Here is a 15921-nt window from a genome sequence, read left to right as displayed (position 1 = left end):
GCCCGTTCTCATCGACGCCTGTCGTCCAGCTCTGGTGTGGCGGTGTGTCCAGATCGACGCGCAAAAGCATGACTACCCAGTGCACACGCGGTAAGATGACTCGGGAAGGAGGGGGGTCAACTTGCATCTTTTGTTGTTGATGTGACGCGCATGATGGAATCCTATGGTTTCTCACGGCAACGAGCGTGGGAAACGACGGTTCATGTCAGCGACATAATGATCTTGAGGAGTAGACTGATAGTTGGCCTTGGTATGTCTTAGACTCATGAAGTTGCATATCGTGTCCGTCCCGAATTCATCCGATATCTCAAGACCTTCTACCATTTCACCTCCTTGCTCGATAGAAAAACATTCAAGATCTTCAACCTCTCCTCCAGAGCAGTCAGCCATACGTCTAATTCCTTCTGCACTCTCGGCTGGTCATCCCCAAGTTTACTGTAAAAGTCCTTTCGGTAGGGGCAGGCGCTCATGGCGGCGGAGAAGAGAGGTTTGATGAGGAAGGAGTGGTGTTGCTTTAGGGTCTTGCCGTAGGCGTCGCGAAAGGAGACGGAGAGCTCCTCACTTGAGTTTGTGAGATTGCGACGTAGAGCCTGGGAGGTGAATTCGAGACCACTGAGGTCAGGAGAAAGTGTCAGTGATGCTGGGTCTGTGGATCGGGAAGTCGCAACCGTACCGCACGAGCCAGACAAGACCTTCGCTTGCGACATGCTTCTTCGCCTTCAACTCGTTCAAGCAGAGCTCCTGTAATGTCTCGGACTGCAGCGGGGCTTCTAGTTGTCGTGTCCGTACCTTCTACAACATAGTCTCAGTATACGCCGCTCGCACACCTCCCACGCATGACTTCATGACTCCTCACCGTGATGTTGCCAGTCATGTCCTTCTTCACCGGCAGGAACGCTGCACTACCCAAGACGTCGAACAGGCCAGTTAGCGACTCGGCGGCTTCAAGGAACTCGGTGGTGGATATGGCATTGTCCTTGCTGGCATTGATCGGGACGGAGGTGAAAGATCGCTTAGCATTGTCGAAGTAGGTACCACCGGGTGGGTATGCTGGTGTGGCCATGATTCGTGATATTTTAGGGTCTTGGTTAGAAAGTTTGGCCTTAACGCGCTGCAGAGATACTGTGTACTCGTGTAGTCGATAATGCCATTGCTTGTCAAGCCGGCGGGACGAACTCGCAAGCTTCTCCCGTACAATTGGACCCTGCATGTGCCTTCATCCCGCATACCGTAACCCCACCACCCCGCCACGAGGCACGAGACACTGCGTGCCTTCCTGGAGTAGTAAAGTATCCGGTTGACCACTACAATGAAGCTGAAGCACTCGCCCAGACCACTGTGCTGGTGTGACTGCGCATTGTGGGACCGACCACGACAGCAACAGGTTCTACATGATGCCGACATCGGCCTCTGAGGATGGCGGGGTATCGGTGGTGATGACGGGCGAGCGAGATGATCAATGGTATATATGGCAGGGCTAGTGTGTACTTTAATCTAGACCAGCGTGCTGTTCACAGCATTTTGAACAATTATGTCCCAGAACACAACTTACAAGATCGCCGCCATCCCCGGCGATGGCATAGGCGTTGACATAACAGAGGCCGCCATCCAGGTCCTGGACACCATTGCGTCAACAAATGGCTCCTTCAAATTTGAGTACACCACATTCGACTGGAGCTCAAAGAAGTACCTCGAGCGAGGCTGGTACATGCAAGACGACTGGGAGGCCCAACTCAAGAAACACGATGCCATCTACTTTGGTGCTGTTGGGTGGCCAGATGTGCCCGATCATATCAGTTTGTGGCAGATGATATTGCCCATCCGACAGCGCATGAACCAGTATGTCAATGTGAGGCCGACGAGGATTCTAAAGGGCACACACCCTCCACTGGCCCAGCTACAGCAGAAGCCCTCGGATCTCGACTGGATCATCGTCCGTGAAAACAGCGAAGGCGAATATGCAGGTCAAGGAGGCACAACCCACGGCCACACGTCTCACGCCACCGCCACCGAAGTAGCTATCTTCACACATGTGGGCATTGAGCGGATCATGAGATTTGCTTTTGAGACGGCGAAGTCCAGACCCAGGAAGAAGTTGACGATGGTGACGAAAAGTAATGCCCAGAGACATGGGATGGTGTTGTGGGATAAGGTGTTTTACGAAGTGGCGAAGGACTATGAGGGTGTTGTCGAGTACGACAAGATGCTGGTTGATGCGATGACTGTGCGGATGGTGAACAAGCCGGAGAGCCTGGATACTGTGGTTGCTACGAATCGTAAGTGCATTGCCACCTCACACATTGTGCACGGTGCTGTCTAACTTCCATTTTCAGTCCACGCGGACATCCTCTCCGACCTTGCCGCCGCCCTCGCAGGCTCCATCGGCATCGCGCCCTCCTCCAATTTGGACCCCACTCGTTCATGCCCAAGCATGTTCGAGCCGATCCATGGATCTGCGCCTGATATAGCAGGCAAGGGTATCGCGAATCCTGTAGGAGCTTTCTGGTCCGCGGCCGAGATGGTGAGGTGGTTGGGCAAGGGCGAGCTAGATAAGGTGGCGGATCAGTTCATGCAAGCTATCGAGAATGTGACGGCAAACAAGGAGACCAGGACGAGGGATATGGCTGGGAGTGCTAATACGAAAGCAGTCACAGAGGCGGTTTGTCGGGAGATAGAGAAGGTGTGCAAAGCGTAGACGTACCTGTAACATGTTGTCCACATAGTTCGGCTGGCAGCTTCCGTCTCATACGGATGCTGCCTAGTATAGCATGTAGCCATTATTCAGCTTTAGAAGTGACGTCGTAGCTGGGCTTGGGCACATCACAGCAGAGTACCGAAATCGACCTCTGCCGTAGGAGGCCAGGATCAAATTTCTTTCATCATGGTAGAGACACTTTGTGTCTCCAGCTTGCGACCCAATGCGAAGCTGAAGAATGCTGAAGACGAGAGCGGGGTGTCGGATCTGGCAATGCTCGAGGATGAACTTCGCGTGCGCCGGAAGCATCATGCAAATCCGTGAAGCACGAATGAGTCAGCCATGCCTAATAGCCTTCACAAGCCCAGCAGTATCCTCCTCCTTCTCAATCACCCCCGGCTTAACCTTCGTCTTGCTTGTATACCCGTCCTCCCAAGGTCTCGTGCCGAACCTACTCAGCGGCCACACCACCGCGACTGCCTTTCCTTGCACCAGACTCTTTGAGATGGGTCCGTACCAATTCGAATCACGACTCCGGCGCCAGAAGTCACCTTCTACCCATAAGTGACCGTCTGGCACCGTCGGCACCCGGCCTGCCCAAGCATCCCAGCCCCGACTCTCCGGCAAGTCAGCAGCGTCTCGGCGTCGTGAAGGTCGGCGTCGAGGATCGAGGGTGATGGAGTCCCCTTCGGTACCGATCACGCGCTTCACAGCTACTGTCTCCGGATCGTGCGGGGAACGGAAGAGTATCACATCCCCGGGCTCATACCGCGCAGTGTTGGCCGACCACTTATTCCACAGCACAAGATCGCGCTTTCGTGTGGTCTCGTAGTCAGGTGACAAAGTGGGACTCATGGAACCTCCCGTGATCCAACTGGTCTCGATGACATTGTCATTGATGAAGATGACGCCGGAGGTGGTGAAGAGGACCAGTGGGAGTGAGGCGAAGATGCGGCGGGTGATATTGCGGGCGAGTGAAGAGGTATAGGCGGCAATGGGCATTTGAGGGAGGTGTAAGGGAAGGAACGATGTTCTTGCTAGCTTCTACACAATGGCCAACGTGAGCTCGCCTTAGCTGCTGACTAATAATCCTGGACGCCTTTCTTGTTTCGACTCTCATCCGCTACGATGATCCCTATCCACCTTGCACGAAGCCCGTTTCTATCCTGCAATATACTTATCTATCGGGCTCGAAAACTAATGCGTGCTAATGGCATGTGGGGTGTCGATGCATTGGAGCTAGCAAGATCGGATCATCTCGACCCTACCGAAGGTGTGCCAAAGTCATACACAACGGGGATGATCTAGTGATATCTACAGCTCGAATCGCAAGCGTGGCATGTCGTGTCTTGTCACTTCTTGACATACGCCACATTCCTTGCCAACCAACAGCCAACTGTACAGCCCTCCACTTTCTCACCATCCTTCCGACTGAAGACCACTGTCCAGTCACCCGGAGGAGTGGAATCAAGACCTCGCGGGTTGCCTAGCAAGAAGATGTCCTTTCCAATTCTTCTCATGAGCCAGACAGGACCTTTGCCAAGGAAGCCGTCGAATGAGCCGTACAGTGTACCGTGGTCGCCGGTTACGTTAAAAGTACTTTCTGATTCATCGCAGTGGTAGGTTCCGGTATAGTCTGAGCTTACGGTACTGGCTAGATCATCTTCGGTCAATGGAGGGAGCCTCGAGGCTTTCAAGGTTCTGTTCTCATTCAGGCGCTGGACGTGAAGAGTATCGCCTTCAAGCTTCAGCTTCATGGAGTCGGACGCAGCTTCGTGCTCAGAGGTCAAAGTGACGGCTTCTTCGCCTGTGCCCGGGCCGTAACTGATGCCTAAGGTATTCGGCTTCTCTCGGTCTCCATCCTTCACGGAGATGCAGAGTTGCGTATCTGGATCAAGATAGTCACCTTTCCACTCACCATCGGCTACTAGATCAGGGTGCTCAGGCTCCTTGAACCCGACCATCTGCTTCACAACATACTCGGCAGGTACGTTAGGGGGCGTCTCATAGTTGTGCATGACCACCACCGATAGCCGCTCAGACGGTATCTGCAATCGCTCATGCTTGAATCCTCGCAGTGCACCGCCATGCCCGATAGCCTGCTTTCCAGCAATCTCGAAGCGTGCAAGACCATACCCATAAGCAGCAGCCTTGCCATCGCGAAACTTCTGTGCTTGTGAAGACTCGGTATAAAAGCTCTCAGACTCCGATAGACTGCGGTCGAGGTACTTCTCGTAAGCAACCATGTCCTCCAAAGAAGCTGCGATCCCCGCGTCGCCAGCCCACTCAATCCGGTTCGTTGCTGCGAAGTACCCCGTTTTCTCAGTTCCTTCGTACCCAACGATTGGCAGTGGTAGACCATAAGTGTTAGGGTTCAATGAAGCCGTGGTCATTCCAGCAGGGATGAAGAGTCTCTCGGCCAGGAGCTGAGCGAGTGACATGCCCGAAACATTCTCCAGTATGCGGCCGAGGACGTGGAAATTGACGTTTGAGTAGGAGTACTCGGTGCCTGGCTTGAAGTGGAATGATTTGATTCGTTTGAGAGCCTCGTCTGCATCGTGCAGTAAGGAGAATTGGCCGTCTGGTCTCGCACCCCAGAGTGTTGTCCTGAGGGAGCATGTCAGTACTGTTTGTGAAGCTGGAAGTGGCAACTCACATCGCCCAGTAGTCTCGTATACCGGACTGCATGTTGTATAGATCCGCCAACTTGAGTTCGCTGACATCCAGGTTTGGTAGCAGTCGCTTCAATTCTTGGTCGAACTGCTTATTCGTTTCTTCGTTTCGGGCGGTCATGGCTGCCGTGGGATTCTTCAACAGCGATACCATGGCTAGACAGACCATCTGTTTCGAGATCGAGCATATCGGAAAAATCGTCTTCGTGGTCATGGGAATGCATTGATCGAGATCTGCATATCCCCATGCTCGCAGTCCAATGCATTCGCCATCCTTGACGACGCCCACCACGCCTCCCGGTCCTCGACGGAGATGCGGGACAGCGTCGAGGATTTTGCCGATACTCGTGCTTATTTGTGACATGATTGAGGAAGCTGTGTTATTTCACGGAGGACGAGAATTGAGGAAGATGTCCTTTACGAGATGTGTAGCTAGGTAGTGAACGGGACGGATTAAGCGAAGCTGGATGGGGAAGGTGCGAAGAAAGCACGATCCGGCCGACAAGACAGGAGAAAACCAAAGTTGACACGGCGTTTCATGAGCGACACACGAATATGACTGTCTATGCCTGACCAACAGCTCTTAGAGCAATCAGCTTACTGCCCCAAGTTATGATAGCACGAAGGACAGTGACTGGAGATGACGCATTAAGCCCGAGTGGACGCCTACGTTTTGACAGGCTCATCGGATGCCGGCGAGAAACGGATGATCCCAATGGTCTCCAACGAAATGAGTACAGCATGCTTGTAAGAGGAGATTGATCACGGTGCAGTATGATTAATCGTTTCGCCACTTGTCCCTGATGGACTGAGCAGGTCATCACTTGGCTGGCAGTGGGATGACCATGTCCTTGACAGCCTCCTCGATGAGTCCAGCCATCTCATCAGGACGACTTAACATTGGCGAGTGTCCGCTTTGCAACTCCCGAACCACGATATCTGCCCCAGCAGCTTTTGCCATCGGCGCCATTGCTTGCTGTGCTACAAGCGCCAGCGCTCTGTCTTCAACAGTAATCAGATACCAAGTCGGCACATCTTGCCATCCAGAGTAGACATGCTCGCCGCCCTCGTATAGAGCTTGCAGCGACTGACTTTGAAGCCTGCTCACCCACAGCTTTCCTTCTTCAAGCTGAAGATCGTGGTAGAAGAGTTCGCGAGGATCGACTTGTAGCACGGCGTACCCCGAATCCCAATCCGCTTCCCAAGATGGTGGCGGTTGACCGCCTGCTGCTTGCATGAAACTTAACCCACTGGGCATGAGACCTGTGCCGACTAGTATGAATGACGTGGCCGTTGCTGCTGCTGGTGGGTGCGGCTTCGCTTGACTTGGAACGGCTGAGGCCTTTGACAGCACTTTGCCCGACTACGGCGCCGTAGGAGTGAGCAACGATTATCACATCGGTTCCTGCGCTTGTCTCGTCTGTGATTGCTTGGCGGACAACTTTGAGATCATCCTCAAATGTGGCGCTGGGTCTGGGTTTGTGTTCAGTCGATGGTAGCCGAGGGCAGATACATTTGTAGCCTTTGGGCTCTAGAAGCGTAGTAAGCTTGTCCCATGTAGATGGTGCATGCCAAGATCCGTGGACGAAGAGTAGGGTCGGGAGAGACGACATCGTCGGAGGCTTGTTGTCGATGAAGTTTGAGCGAACGGCATGAGGGAAGCCATGAAGACATTGTGACGCGTGTACTTATACTGTGTCGTCTGTGTTGTTGAAATCCGACTCACTTGGTGGTGCTTATTTGCCCTTCCGTGCCCGTGTCTTGTACCGCATGTGCTTCCGCCGAAAGACGGGATGCAGCACGTGGGACTTCGCTATCTGGGCAATGGTAGGCTGACCACTGCAAGCATTGCTGTTCAACGCCTCGTACGTGATGTATAAGTGAGGTGCGGTGTCTTTGTTCGAAGTTCGATACATCCCTCGGAGATTGAATCGCGTCCGGGCATCGGCTTTGGTCTCGCTACCAGCAGACGGAGTTGTTAGTTCAGTTTCGTTATTTCTGTTGGCTAGTCCTCTGGGAAGGAACCGAAGCCAAGCCCTTTGGCTCGAAACGTGCATGACCGGACGACATGTAGCTCGTCAACCCCCATTTTCTAAACACCCAGGACGCCCAACTTCTCGTATCGATCGTTGTTGTTTGCTTTCCGGGACATCACAAAATCAGGAGACCATCCACGCCATGACAGGGTTCCATGACGGGAAGCTGCAGCGGATGCCACGCCCTCGCACACCGCGTGTCTTTCTTCACCTGCCGCGAACCATACACCGGAAGCGTGTTTTGCATCGATCAACGCTCTAGGCCGCCTAGCAAGGATTGCACTCTGGCTGATTGCATCTCGCCCTGGAGCTGCTGGCGTCTCTACTTACTATATCCCGTGTGTTTAGCAATGTCGGATATGCCACGGACCGCTATGTGTTGGACCTACAGGCCCGAGACCATAATGATGGAATGATAAAGAATGTCAACGGCTGTCAACGGTTATCAGCTATGTGCGAATCCCGCGCCTGCCTACCTCATTCGCTGACAGTTTGGGCTGGTATCGCGATGGACACTAGCTAGCGAGCCTGCCACAGCCATCACGCTGCCTGCCCTGTCGCCTACTCGTACCAGAAACAGTCCACTGCTCTCTCACCTGCTATATGGTCTTGCTCGAAATGCTCGTGAACACCGAGCTCGTGGGTCCAGATATTGGAGTCTCGAGTGCACGTGCGGCCAATGCCTCGCTACTGCATTGGTGTGCCAGGACGTGCATGCTTCCCGAAGCTGCCGAAGGCCGGGGAGGATGTGCGATTGTACTCTGGTCGTTTCAGCTTATATCAGCAGGCTTGGACTGGCTCTTCCAGCAATGTGACCACTCGCCGATGTGTTTACGCCGAACCTGGTTCACGCTGAGCACTGCACTGTAGGGCTCTCTTTCTTCTTTTCTTTCTCTCTCTGCCCCAGCTACTGAACTTGGTATCTACCCTGCCCGACCCCTTGGGTTACTTTGTTCATCTTTCAACGTTCTTGTCACTATTCCACATGCCCAGCCTAGATAGCCAAGAAAACACTTATCCAGCTAGCGCGCGCAGCGTGTCGGAGTCTGCGCCTACAAGACCATTGTAGACACCCAGCACCATGGATATTGACTCCAGGACCGCTCCACATGTGTGTGAGTAGCGCTTTGTGTTGCCTCATGGTGTGAGTCTCGACCAGAAGCAGAGGCCTGGGCACGCTCAGTCAGACCACCACGATACGAGCCTCAGCGACGCCTAGCGTGGCGACAAGATACTGAGGACACTACTGAAGCCTATCCACGTCGTCCACATTGGTTGAGAGGTCACGAAGCTGGTTATCTGTTGACGGTGGATGACTATTACGCCACGGCCAGCAGATGTGGAGTGGTCCGCGCAGAACTATAGGAATTAGAGAAGGAGTCAGAGGAGGAAGCGGAGGAGGAGAAGAGCAGTATGAGAAGGGGGGTGTAGGTGACGATGTACGCGAGGATGCAGAGGAAAATGCAGAGGGAATAGGCAGTGACGACGGAAACTTAGGTGAGGACTGCGGTTGCGATCAGAATCATCCAAGCGACATCTCCGTTGAAGGCATCGGCACAAGCGAGATGCTTGATAGCAGTGCTGCTGGTGGCGAAACGCTCCGTCTGCTTCGAGTATGAATCAGGACTTTTACTCCACAGACTTGTCTTCGGGAAGTGAGGAGAGCGATAAGTCTTATGAATAGATGCGTTCACTTCGGGGCATGAAAAGCGAATTGCATGTGATGGTTTCGTACATCTCATGATCTAAGCAGGCTGTCGCTTCGATCTGTCTGCTCTTTTCGCCAATTCTTTAAGGAGCTCCTTACTTTCCCTTCGCATAGCCCAGCTTCAGCACATCGATAAGAGTCATGATGCCGGTGTAGGAAGAGGACGAGACAAGAGGAAGTGGCTGTTGCTGTGCCGGTGCAGATCTTGGTTCGGCTCCACACAGACAAGCCTTCTTTCGAGCTTCCACCTCAGATTGCGGAGAGGATCTTGTATCGAACTTCACGCACCACGCACCTCTGAGCTAGCTATGGTACGGGGCCCATGGAATAAAGGCGAGGAAAATAGCCCGTACCTCTATGTCCGGTCATGAGTGATGCGTTGCCGTTCTATCGGACTAGTACCGATCGGCAAAATCATGGACCTCCTCATCTTGACATTCCTCCGGGGTCATCTGCCTGCATCTCGTGCTTCGCGAGCAACGCCATGGATCAAGATTCGCGCAAGATACTTACACTAGTAGCACGCCGTAATATGTGTTGCATCTCGAGAGCTTAGCACGAAGGCTCCTCCACTACGAAGGGCATGACATTCCCATTAACCCTCCAAGCTCCAACGTAGTCTTCAGCAGTACACACATCAGGCAGTCAAGCTTCGCGGAGAAAGAAAAACACGCCCGAAGTCCAAGTTCACACAAGCTGCTAAAAGCTTCGTACCAGGGCTGTCTTCTTGACTGGCGGATCAAGTTGTTCCGCCATACCATGGTACATACACTTGCCGTACTAGCCAAGCTTCGGGAGAATGTGTAGCCTATGTGGTCGACTGATCCATCAGCCTGAGGAAGAGCAATGGACAGCCTATTGAGCGAGGTATCGTTGAGAACATAAAGCGACGGGCAAGCCATGTATCGGGCTCTGGTTCAGCAATCGACAAACCTCGTATACTCGACTCTTCTGGATTCCGTCAGCAGGAATGCCTCCATACAGACTTTCGTTGGCCGCTCTCGCTGCAGCAGCGACTCTTGTCTCGGCTGGGCCGTGTGACATCTATGCCTCGGGCGGCACGCCTTGCGTAGCAGCTCATGGTACCACACGTGCTCTTTATAGCGGATATAGCGGAGCTCTGTATCAGGTGAAGCGCGCCGATGGAAAGACCATGGATGTCAAACCACTCTCAGCAGGCACGCAGATCACATCAGAACAAGCAGAGAATATCTTCTGACATCACTCACAGGCGGCGTGGCCAATGCTGCCAGCCAGGACTCTTTCTGCTCCAGCTCAAGCTGCACTATTACGACCATATATGATCAGTCCGGACGTGGCAATCATCTCACTCCAGCTCCGAAAGGTAGTGCCGGAGCTGGCCCAGGACCCAACGGCTCCGATAACCCGGCTTCAGCGACTGGAGCACCCGTTCATCTCAACGGCCAGAAGGCATATGGTAGGGCGACAGTTGCTGTTGTCCGCAGAGAGCAAGCTAACTCATCTGGCAGGCGTCTATATTGCATCCGGTGATGGTTACAGGATTGACAAGACGAACGGCGTAGCCACCGGTGATGCTGCCGAAGGCATCTACGCGATCTTCGACGGCACCCATTACAATGGTGGTAAGAACCAATGGCTAGGCATGGCAGCGCGTTTGGAGAGATGCTTGGCTAATCTTCAACCCCTCCTTTCTGTAGGCTGCTGCTTCGATTACGGGAACGCCGAGACAGGTAACGGAGACACTGGTGCCGGGCATATGGAGGCTGTTTACTTCGGCAACATCCGCGTTTGGGGAAGTGGGGCAGGGAATGGACCTTGGATCATGGCGTGAGTAATGGTGAAAGAGATCCTTGAGTGCGCCGTCTGACTCCCAGTTAGTGATCTCGAGAATGGGCTGTTCTCTGGCTACAACCCTAAGCAGAACACCGCGGATCCGACAATTACCTCTCGTTTCGTGACTGCCATTGTCAAAGGAGAATCTAATCAATGGGCCATTCGTAAGTGACGCTAGGCTATAATGGACACTTTGCCCTCCATACTGACTGGTGCTGGTAGGAGGAGGCAATTCAGCCAGCGGCTCGCTGTCCACATATTACAGTGGCGTTCGTCCAAGCGGTTACAATCCTATGCACAAGGAGGGAGCTATGTAAGTCGCATAGGTGACACTGATTCATGGAACATTGACGAAGTCACGCTGACACCATTCAACGCAGCATCCTGGGCATCGGCGGGGACAACAGTCATGGTGCGGTGGGTACCTTCTATGAGGGCGTCATGACCTCGGGTTATCCCTCTGATGCCACGGAGAACTCAGTCCAGGCGAACATCGTGGCTGCTAAGTACACCACCTGATAGGGATCGGTAAGACTGCACATACCGTCTCTCGATGGGCAAGCTTGTGTCTTACGTAAACACGGCCTCCAAATTATGCTGGGGGCCAATCCGGTAGCTGTTTGAACGTCCACCTCTCGAATGACATTGCAGATTGTATGCTTCTTCCACTGATGTCCCGCTTGTTTCCGATGCTGCTGTCTTCGGAGGGCTTTGCTGGAGGGTCATATGGTAGCTAAACAGCACAACACCTTGGCATATGTAATTTCTAGCTGGTCCCGATATCATGCACAGCTGGTATCCCAGGAAGCTATAGACAAGGTGACCTGTCGGTAGACTACATAGTAGCAGGGTACTACTTCCATCATCTCGTGATTTACATGTTCTACTATCTAGTGATCTGACACAAAATTGTCTGAGGACTGTATCCCACGCGACTGTCGTGTAGATGTCTGTTTGACAGGTGATGAAGCAGCTCGAATGCGTCCTATCGCTTAGAAACACTGTTGATGATGCTACACATTTGTCAGCAGTCAAGGCAATTTGGCAATGGTCTCCCAAGTAGCGGTAATCTAGATAATCTACTGGCAGGCAATATGATGACTGAATGGCATAAAAAAAATTTCAAGGGGATCATGCCGCTGTTGCTACTCACTACTTACAAGTCGTATGACCTTAGAAATGGTATCTCATACCGCTATGATCTTGATATCTCACGGGTAGCCGACGTGATAGCGAAATGGCATGTTGTTCCTTGGAGATCGCATAGATTTTGCTATTTATTCTCTATGTATCCCGTGTGGCCGCAGCTTGAGTGTATCACCGGAGGACGCTCTAGCAGCTGAACGCCACTCCGTTTCATTGAGATCTCATGGATTTCGCCATACAGTCGTCCAAAGTCAGATCCTTCCAGCAATGGAATATCGTATGGCTGTGGCCCTTGTGTTCCACTGGCAGACGATATAGTGGCTTATTAGCATGTGGTTATCTGGACATGCTAGCATCTTTATATCTCGTCTACAGAGTACAAAGTCGTTTGCACTATTACATCTCAGATGACAGTAACGGCGATATCACGCTGAAAAGTTATACGACAGCAGGAGAGATGTCATCGGCTACAAAGGTATCTCAACAATTGATCAATCGTCCCTCCCAATAGCAACAATGCTCCAATCTCCTCTCGTAACAGACGAAATCTTCGAATTTCCGGTCATCATACCTTCCCGCCATCTTCACTCTCATCGCCTCTTCCAGCATATCCACTACTGCCTTCTTATCCGGGTCATCTGACCCATCCACTACCAACGAGAACACTACACCCCTATCCACCTCACCACAAAGCCTACACACATGGTTCAAAAAATTGCGCCATTCCCCAAAGACCGACACGCGTCTGGTGTCGTTCGTACACAGATTTCTTGCCTTCAGCAGCACATCTCCGTCCGAAAGCGTCTTGGACGACGCGATATTCGTCCAGAAGGCGCTGCCGAGTCTCAAAGTCACCGCCGCAAGGTTTCCGCGTCGATGGACCAGGATATTGCATAGGAGGCGCCAAGCAGACGGTTCTGTGCCCCCAAATGAGGTGGGTCCGATGTGAAACGGGATGGAAATGCTTGGGGTTACATGATCCCGTCGTCTGTGGTCGTGTAGGAAGGCCAGGCACGATTCTGCACTGCCTTTGAAGGTGAATTGCCGTGAATACAGCTGTTTTGTGCCGGCAGAGTAGCACTTCTTGTTGGCCAGAAGGAAGCTCAGACGGACTTGTGGCTTGCTTGTTGTAGCAGCAGCCAATATGGCCCGATCGTCGTCTTTCGCGACTTCTGCTGTCGAGATAGCCCATGTTATACGATTTCCGCCATATTTCAGTTCGTGAAGTATATAGTTCGTCCTCCAGTAGTATGACGTATGGCTTGTAGAGCGGGGAATATCGTAGACGAACATCGCTTGCTGGGGAAAGACCAACTGGATGATCCGATCGAATACATGCTGTGGCATTTGTAGCAGCGTAGTCGGTCGCTTGTAGCCTAGCACCACCTTCCTCACCACCGACGGCTCTTGCTCGCTGAATGGTGGCCAAGCAGGCGATCCAGACCATGCACGCGTCTTCGAGGTGTCGGAAACCCCATACATTGGTAGTATGGGCAGTATGATCTCGCGCAACGACAACGGAGAGTGTATTTTGAGCGCAAGGTCCACCACCAGATGACTTATTGCCATATCCTGCCAGTCGACGTTGTCCAACCATATACCCTGCAGCCGCAGCTCGTCAAAATCCACATTCTCGAAGATCACATGCGTCAAAGTCATCCTCCAAAACCTGGTCCCTGACATCCTGCAATTCCTGAGAGTGACATTCTCCCAGTAGCATTCCCGAATTTCGCAGGCGTTGAATGTACAGTCAAAGGCGAGTACATTAGCTATGGTGCTGTCGCTGTCGAGGGAGAGCCCAGGAGGGAGGTCGTAGTCAGGCTCTCTGGGGGCATCATGGTGGTAGCTTGTTATCTCTGCCATAATGTGCGGTTGTTCGAATTTGCCCGCGAGCTTGAGGCTGTGGAGGCGTGGAGAACGGTATTCGTATATACGATATGTGGTTGAGACTGCGGTCGCGTCGGAAATGAGTGTTGCATATGCTGTGCGCGATTGTGGGAGGATAATGCAGGCGGAGGCGATAACACCGATTTGGTATACGACTCGCTAATGATCCGATTGTTTGGGGAAGGTACGATGCCCCAAAGCTACGGCCCACTAGCCTAGTCGCGTCCAGTAAGAGCCCGCTTCAGCAACCCGCAAAGCGACTGGAACAGCACATGATCCTGTCCCTTCAGCCAACGGAGCTCGACCACCTCCTCCTTGCAATAGATCTTCACAGCCAAGCCCACTGTCGCCGGCTCCTGCTCATCCTCTTTCACCTTGGATCCCCTCGATCCTGGCACATCCGGTGAATCGAATTGCTTCTTCCGCCTAGCCGCCCTTGACCAGACATTTTCCCTCGCCTCCATCACTCCTGTTGCAGACCGCCCTCGCCACATCCACTTCACTTCCAGCTTCGACAGCACACCATCAACCTTATTACCAGCCCAAGCGGCGCTCATGAGTGGCACTGCGATACTCTGCGCCGTAGGAAGGGGCAGTACTGCATGCACCAGGTCGCCGTGCCTTGCCACATCATTCCTGGGCCTATAGTCTCTGTAACTCCAAGCTACTGCCCATCGCTTCGTACGGTGGCCAGCCTGCAAGCACGTCACAGCATAGTTACTGATACCATTCTCTTTCAGCTTTGCCACAATCTGCTGCAGACTCGACATCTTACCCAACATAGCCGTATACCACTGCACTCGCTCTCGTAGCTGCAGGCTTTCCTCCAGGATGCGTGTTACGAAGCCGACATCCCCACCGGGACAAATCATTTCATTTTCTGCGCCTGTACAGACAGCAGACGAAGGTGCATCCTTACCGACATAGCTCTCCTGCATGTCCTCGTGCGAGTCGTAGAAAGGAGGGTTGGTCATGAGGAAGTCCAGCTCCTCCACCTTCATGGCATCGACCGGGACGAGTGCAGCATCCGACTTAGACATGACGAGCCGAACCTGCTTGGATAGAGCGTTCGCTTCGACATTCCGGCGAGCATATTCGGATGAGTAAGGGTCGATGTCTGTCCCAGCCATACGCCACTCCGGACGGGAGGAGCAGGCGAGCAGAGGGTAGATGCAAGAAGCACCTACCCCAATGTCAAGGCCTACCACATCGCGGTCCTGATCGTATGTCTCACTGTACTCCTCGCTCGTAGTATCCAGCAGTTCCTGAATCCAGCGGACATAGTTCCATCGCACCGGTACTGGTGGGCATAGTCTATCATCTGGAAGCTGGATCTTGAGGCCAAAGTCTACCTTCAGTAGACTCCGAGTCAGTTGTCTTTCATACGTCAGCGTTCGATAGCAAAAGTAGGTACGTGAGACCGTCGGATGGATACGTACTGCACGACCTCCGGGTCCTGAAAGTCAATCCATCGCTTGTTCTTCGATCGCTGACAGAGCGCCGAAAAGTCTGGATCTTGAGCGGCCAGAACATCAAAGTCTACATCTCCCTGGTAGTATGGGCGTGTGCTATTGGCTTTGTTGGTCGTTGTTGATGGCATGATGTCGAGGAATGCGGCGTGTGTGCCGGGATGAGGTGAAGTGTGGAGAGGTGTGGTGGCAAAGTTCAAAGTCCAGACGACTTCAACCTCCTCCGGCTTCCCACGAAATATGTCTTGAGCGATTGCAATTTCCCCAAGAATGAACACAGGCTAGTAGCAGTCAGCCAGATGTGGTTATTGCGCGGCCACAGTGGTTCACGACGCCGGATGAGTTGAAGGCGCAGGTACACAATCCAGCAGTGATGAAAGGTCGCTTCTTATACGTGTGCCCGATCCCTCCAGGCTCTCGAGCTTGCTGCTCAATGATCATGGTGCCTTTGTTCGGTCAATCCACGACAAGGCGGTGATTAAATCAAATCGAT

At 52.9% G+C, this 15921-nt stretch overlaps 7 protein-coding genes across 7 annotated transcripts; 2 read left to right on the top strand and 5 right to left on the bottom strand.

The window, feature by feature from the left end:
* Window positions 1–317: 317 nt before the first annotated feature.
* Window positions 318–1063, bottom strand: LTS14_005314 (uncharacterized protein; the record flags this gene model as incomplete). Its single annotated transcript, XM_064838012.1, has 3 exons — window positions 318–612; window positions 674–792; window positions 857–1063. 3 exons carry the CDS (start codon window positions 1061–1063, stop codon window positions 318–320), a joined length of 621 nt encoding a protein of 206 aa, XP_064694716.1.
* Window positions 1064–1531: 468 nt separating this feature from the next.
* LTS14_005313 (uncharacterized protein) lies at window positions 1532–2695 on the top strand (the record flags this gene model as incomplete). Its single annotated transcript, XM_064838011.1, has 2 exons — window positions 1532–2276; window positions 2334–2695. 2 exons carry the CDS (start codon window positions 1532–1534, stop codon window positions 2693–2695), a joined length of 1107 nt encoding a protein of 368 aa, XP_064694715.1.
* A 400-nt stretch (window positions 2696–3095) lies between these two features.
* LTS14_005312 (uncharacterized protein) lies at window positions 3096–3697 on the bottom strand (the record flags this gene model as incomplete). Its single annotated transcript, XM_064838010.1, is given in 2 exon segments — window positions 3096–3146; window positions 3164–3697. The coding sequence occupies 2 exon segments, from the start codon at window positions 3695–3697 to the stop codon at window positions 3096–3098; spliced, it is 585 nt and encodes a 194-aa protein (XP_064694714.1).
* A 350-nt stretch (window positions 3698–4047) lies between these two features.
* On the bottom strand, window positions 4048–5731 carry LTS14_005311 (uncharacterized protein; the record flags this gene model as incomplete). Its single annotated transcript, XM_064838009.1, has 2 exons — window positions 4048–5302; window positions 5352–5731. 2 exons carry the CDS (start codon window positions 5729–5731, stop codon window positions 4048–4050), a joined length of 1635 nt encoding a protein of 544 aa, XP_064694713.1.
* Window positions 5732–6187: 456 nt separating this feature from the next.
* On the bottom strand, window positions 6188–6625 carry LTS14_005310 (uncharacterized protein; the record flags this gene model as incomplete). Its single annotated transcript, XM_064838008.1, has 1 exon — window positions 6188–6625. One exon carries the CDS (start codon window positions 6623–6625, stop codon window positions 6188–6190), a length of 438 nt encoding a protein of 145 aa, XP_064694712.1.
* Window positions 6626–10411: 3786 nt separating this feature from the next.
* Window positions 10412–11445, top strand: LTS14_005309 (uncharacterized protein; the record flags this gene model as incomplete). The annotated part of the gene is made up of 4 exons (XM_064838007.1): window positions 10412–10920; window positions 10972–11090; window positions 11149–11239; window positions 11307–11445. 4 exons carry the CDS (start codon window positions 10412–10414, stop codon window positions 11443–11445), a joined length of 858 nt encoding a protein of 285 aa, XP_064694711.1.
* Window positions 11446–14174: 2729 nt separating this feature from the next.
* On the bottom strand, window positions 14175–15559 carry LTS14_005308 (uncharacterized protein; the record flags this gene model as incomplete). The annotated part of the gene is made up of 2 exons (XM_064838006.1): window positions 14175–15336; window positions 15399–15559. The coding sequence occupies 2 exons, from the start codon at window positions 15557–15559 to the stop codon at window positions 14175–14177; spliced, it is 1323 nt and encodes a 440-aa protein (XP_064694710.1).
* Window positions 15560–15921: the final 362 nt, after the last annotated feature.

The sequence above is a fragment of the Recurvomyces mirabilis genome (genome assembly GCF_035927965.1).
Source record: "Recurvomyces mirabilis strain CCFEE 5264 chromosome Unknown scaffold_12, whole genome shotgun sequence".
NCBI classification, from domain to species: Eukaryota; Fungi; Ascomycota; class Dothideomycetes; order Mycosphaerellales; family Teratosphaeriaceae; genus Recurvomyces; species Recurvomyces mirabilis.
The sequence above is the reverse complement of the archived record's forward strand: the minus strand, read 5'-3'. Positions and strand labels throughout refer to the sequence as shown.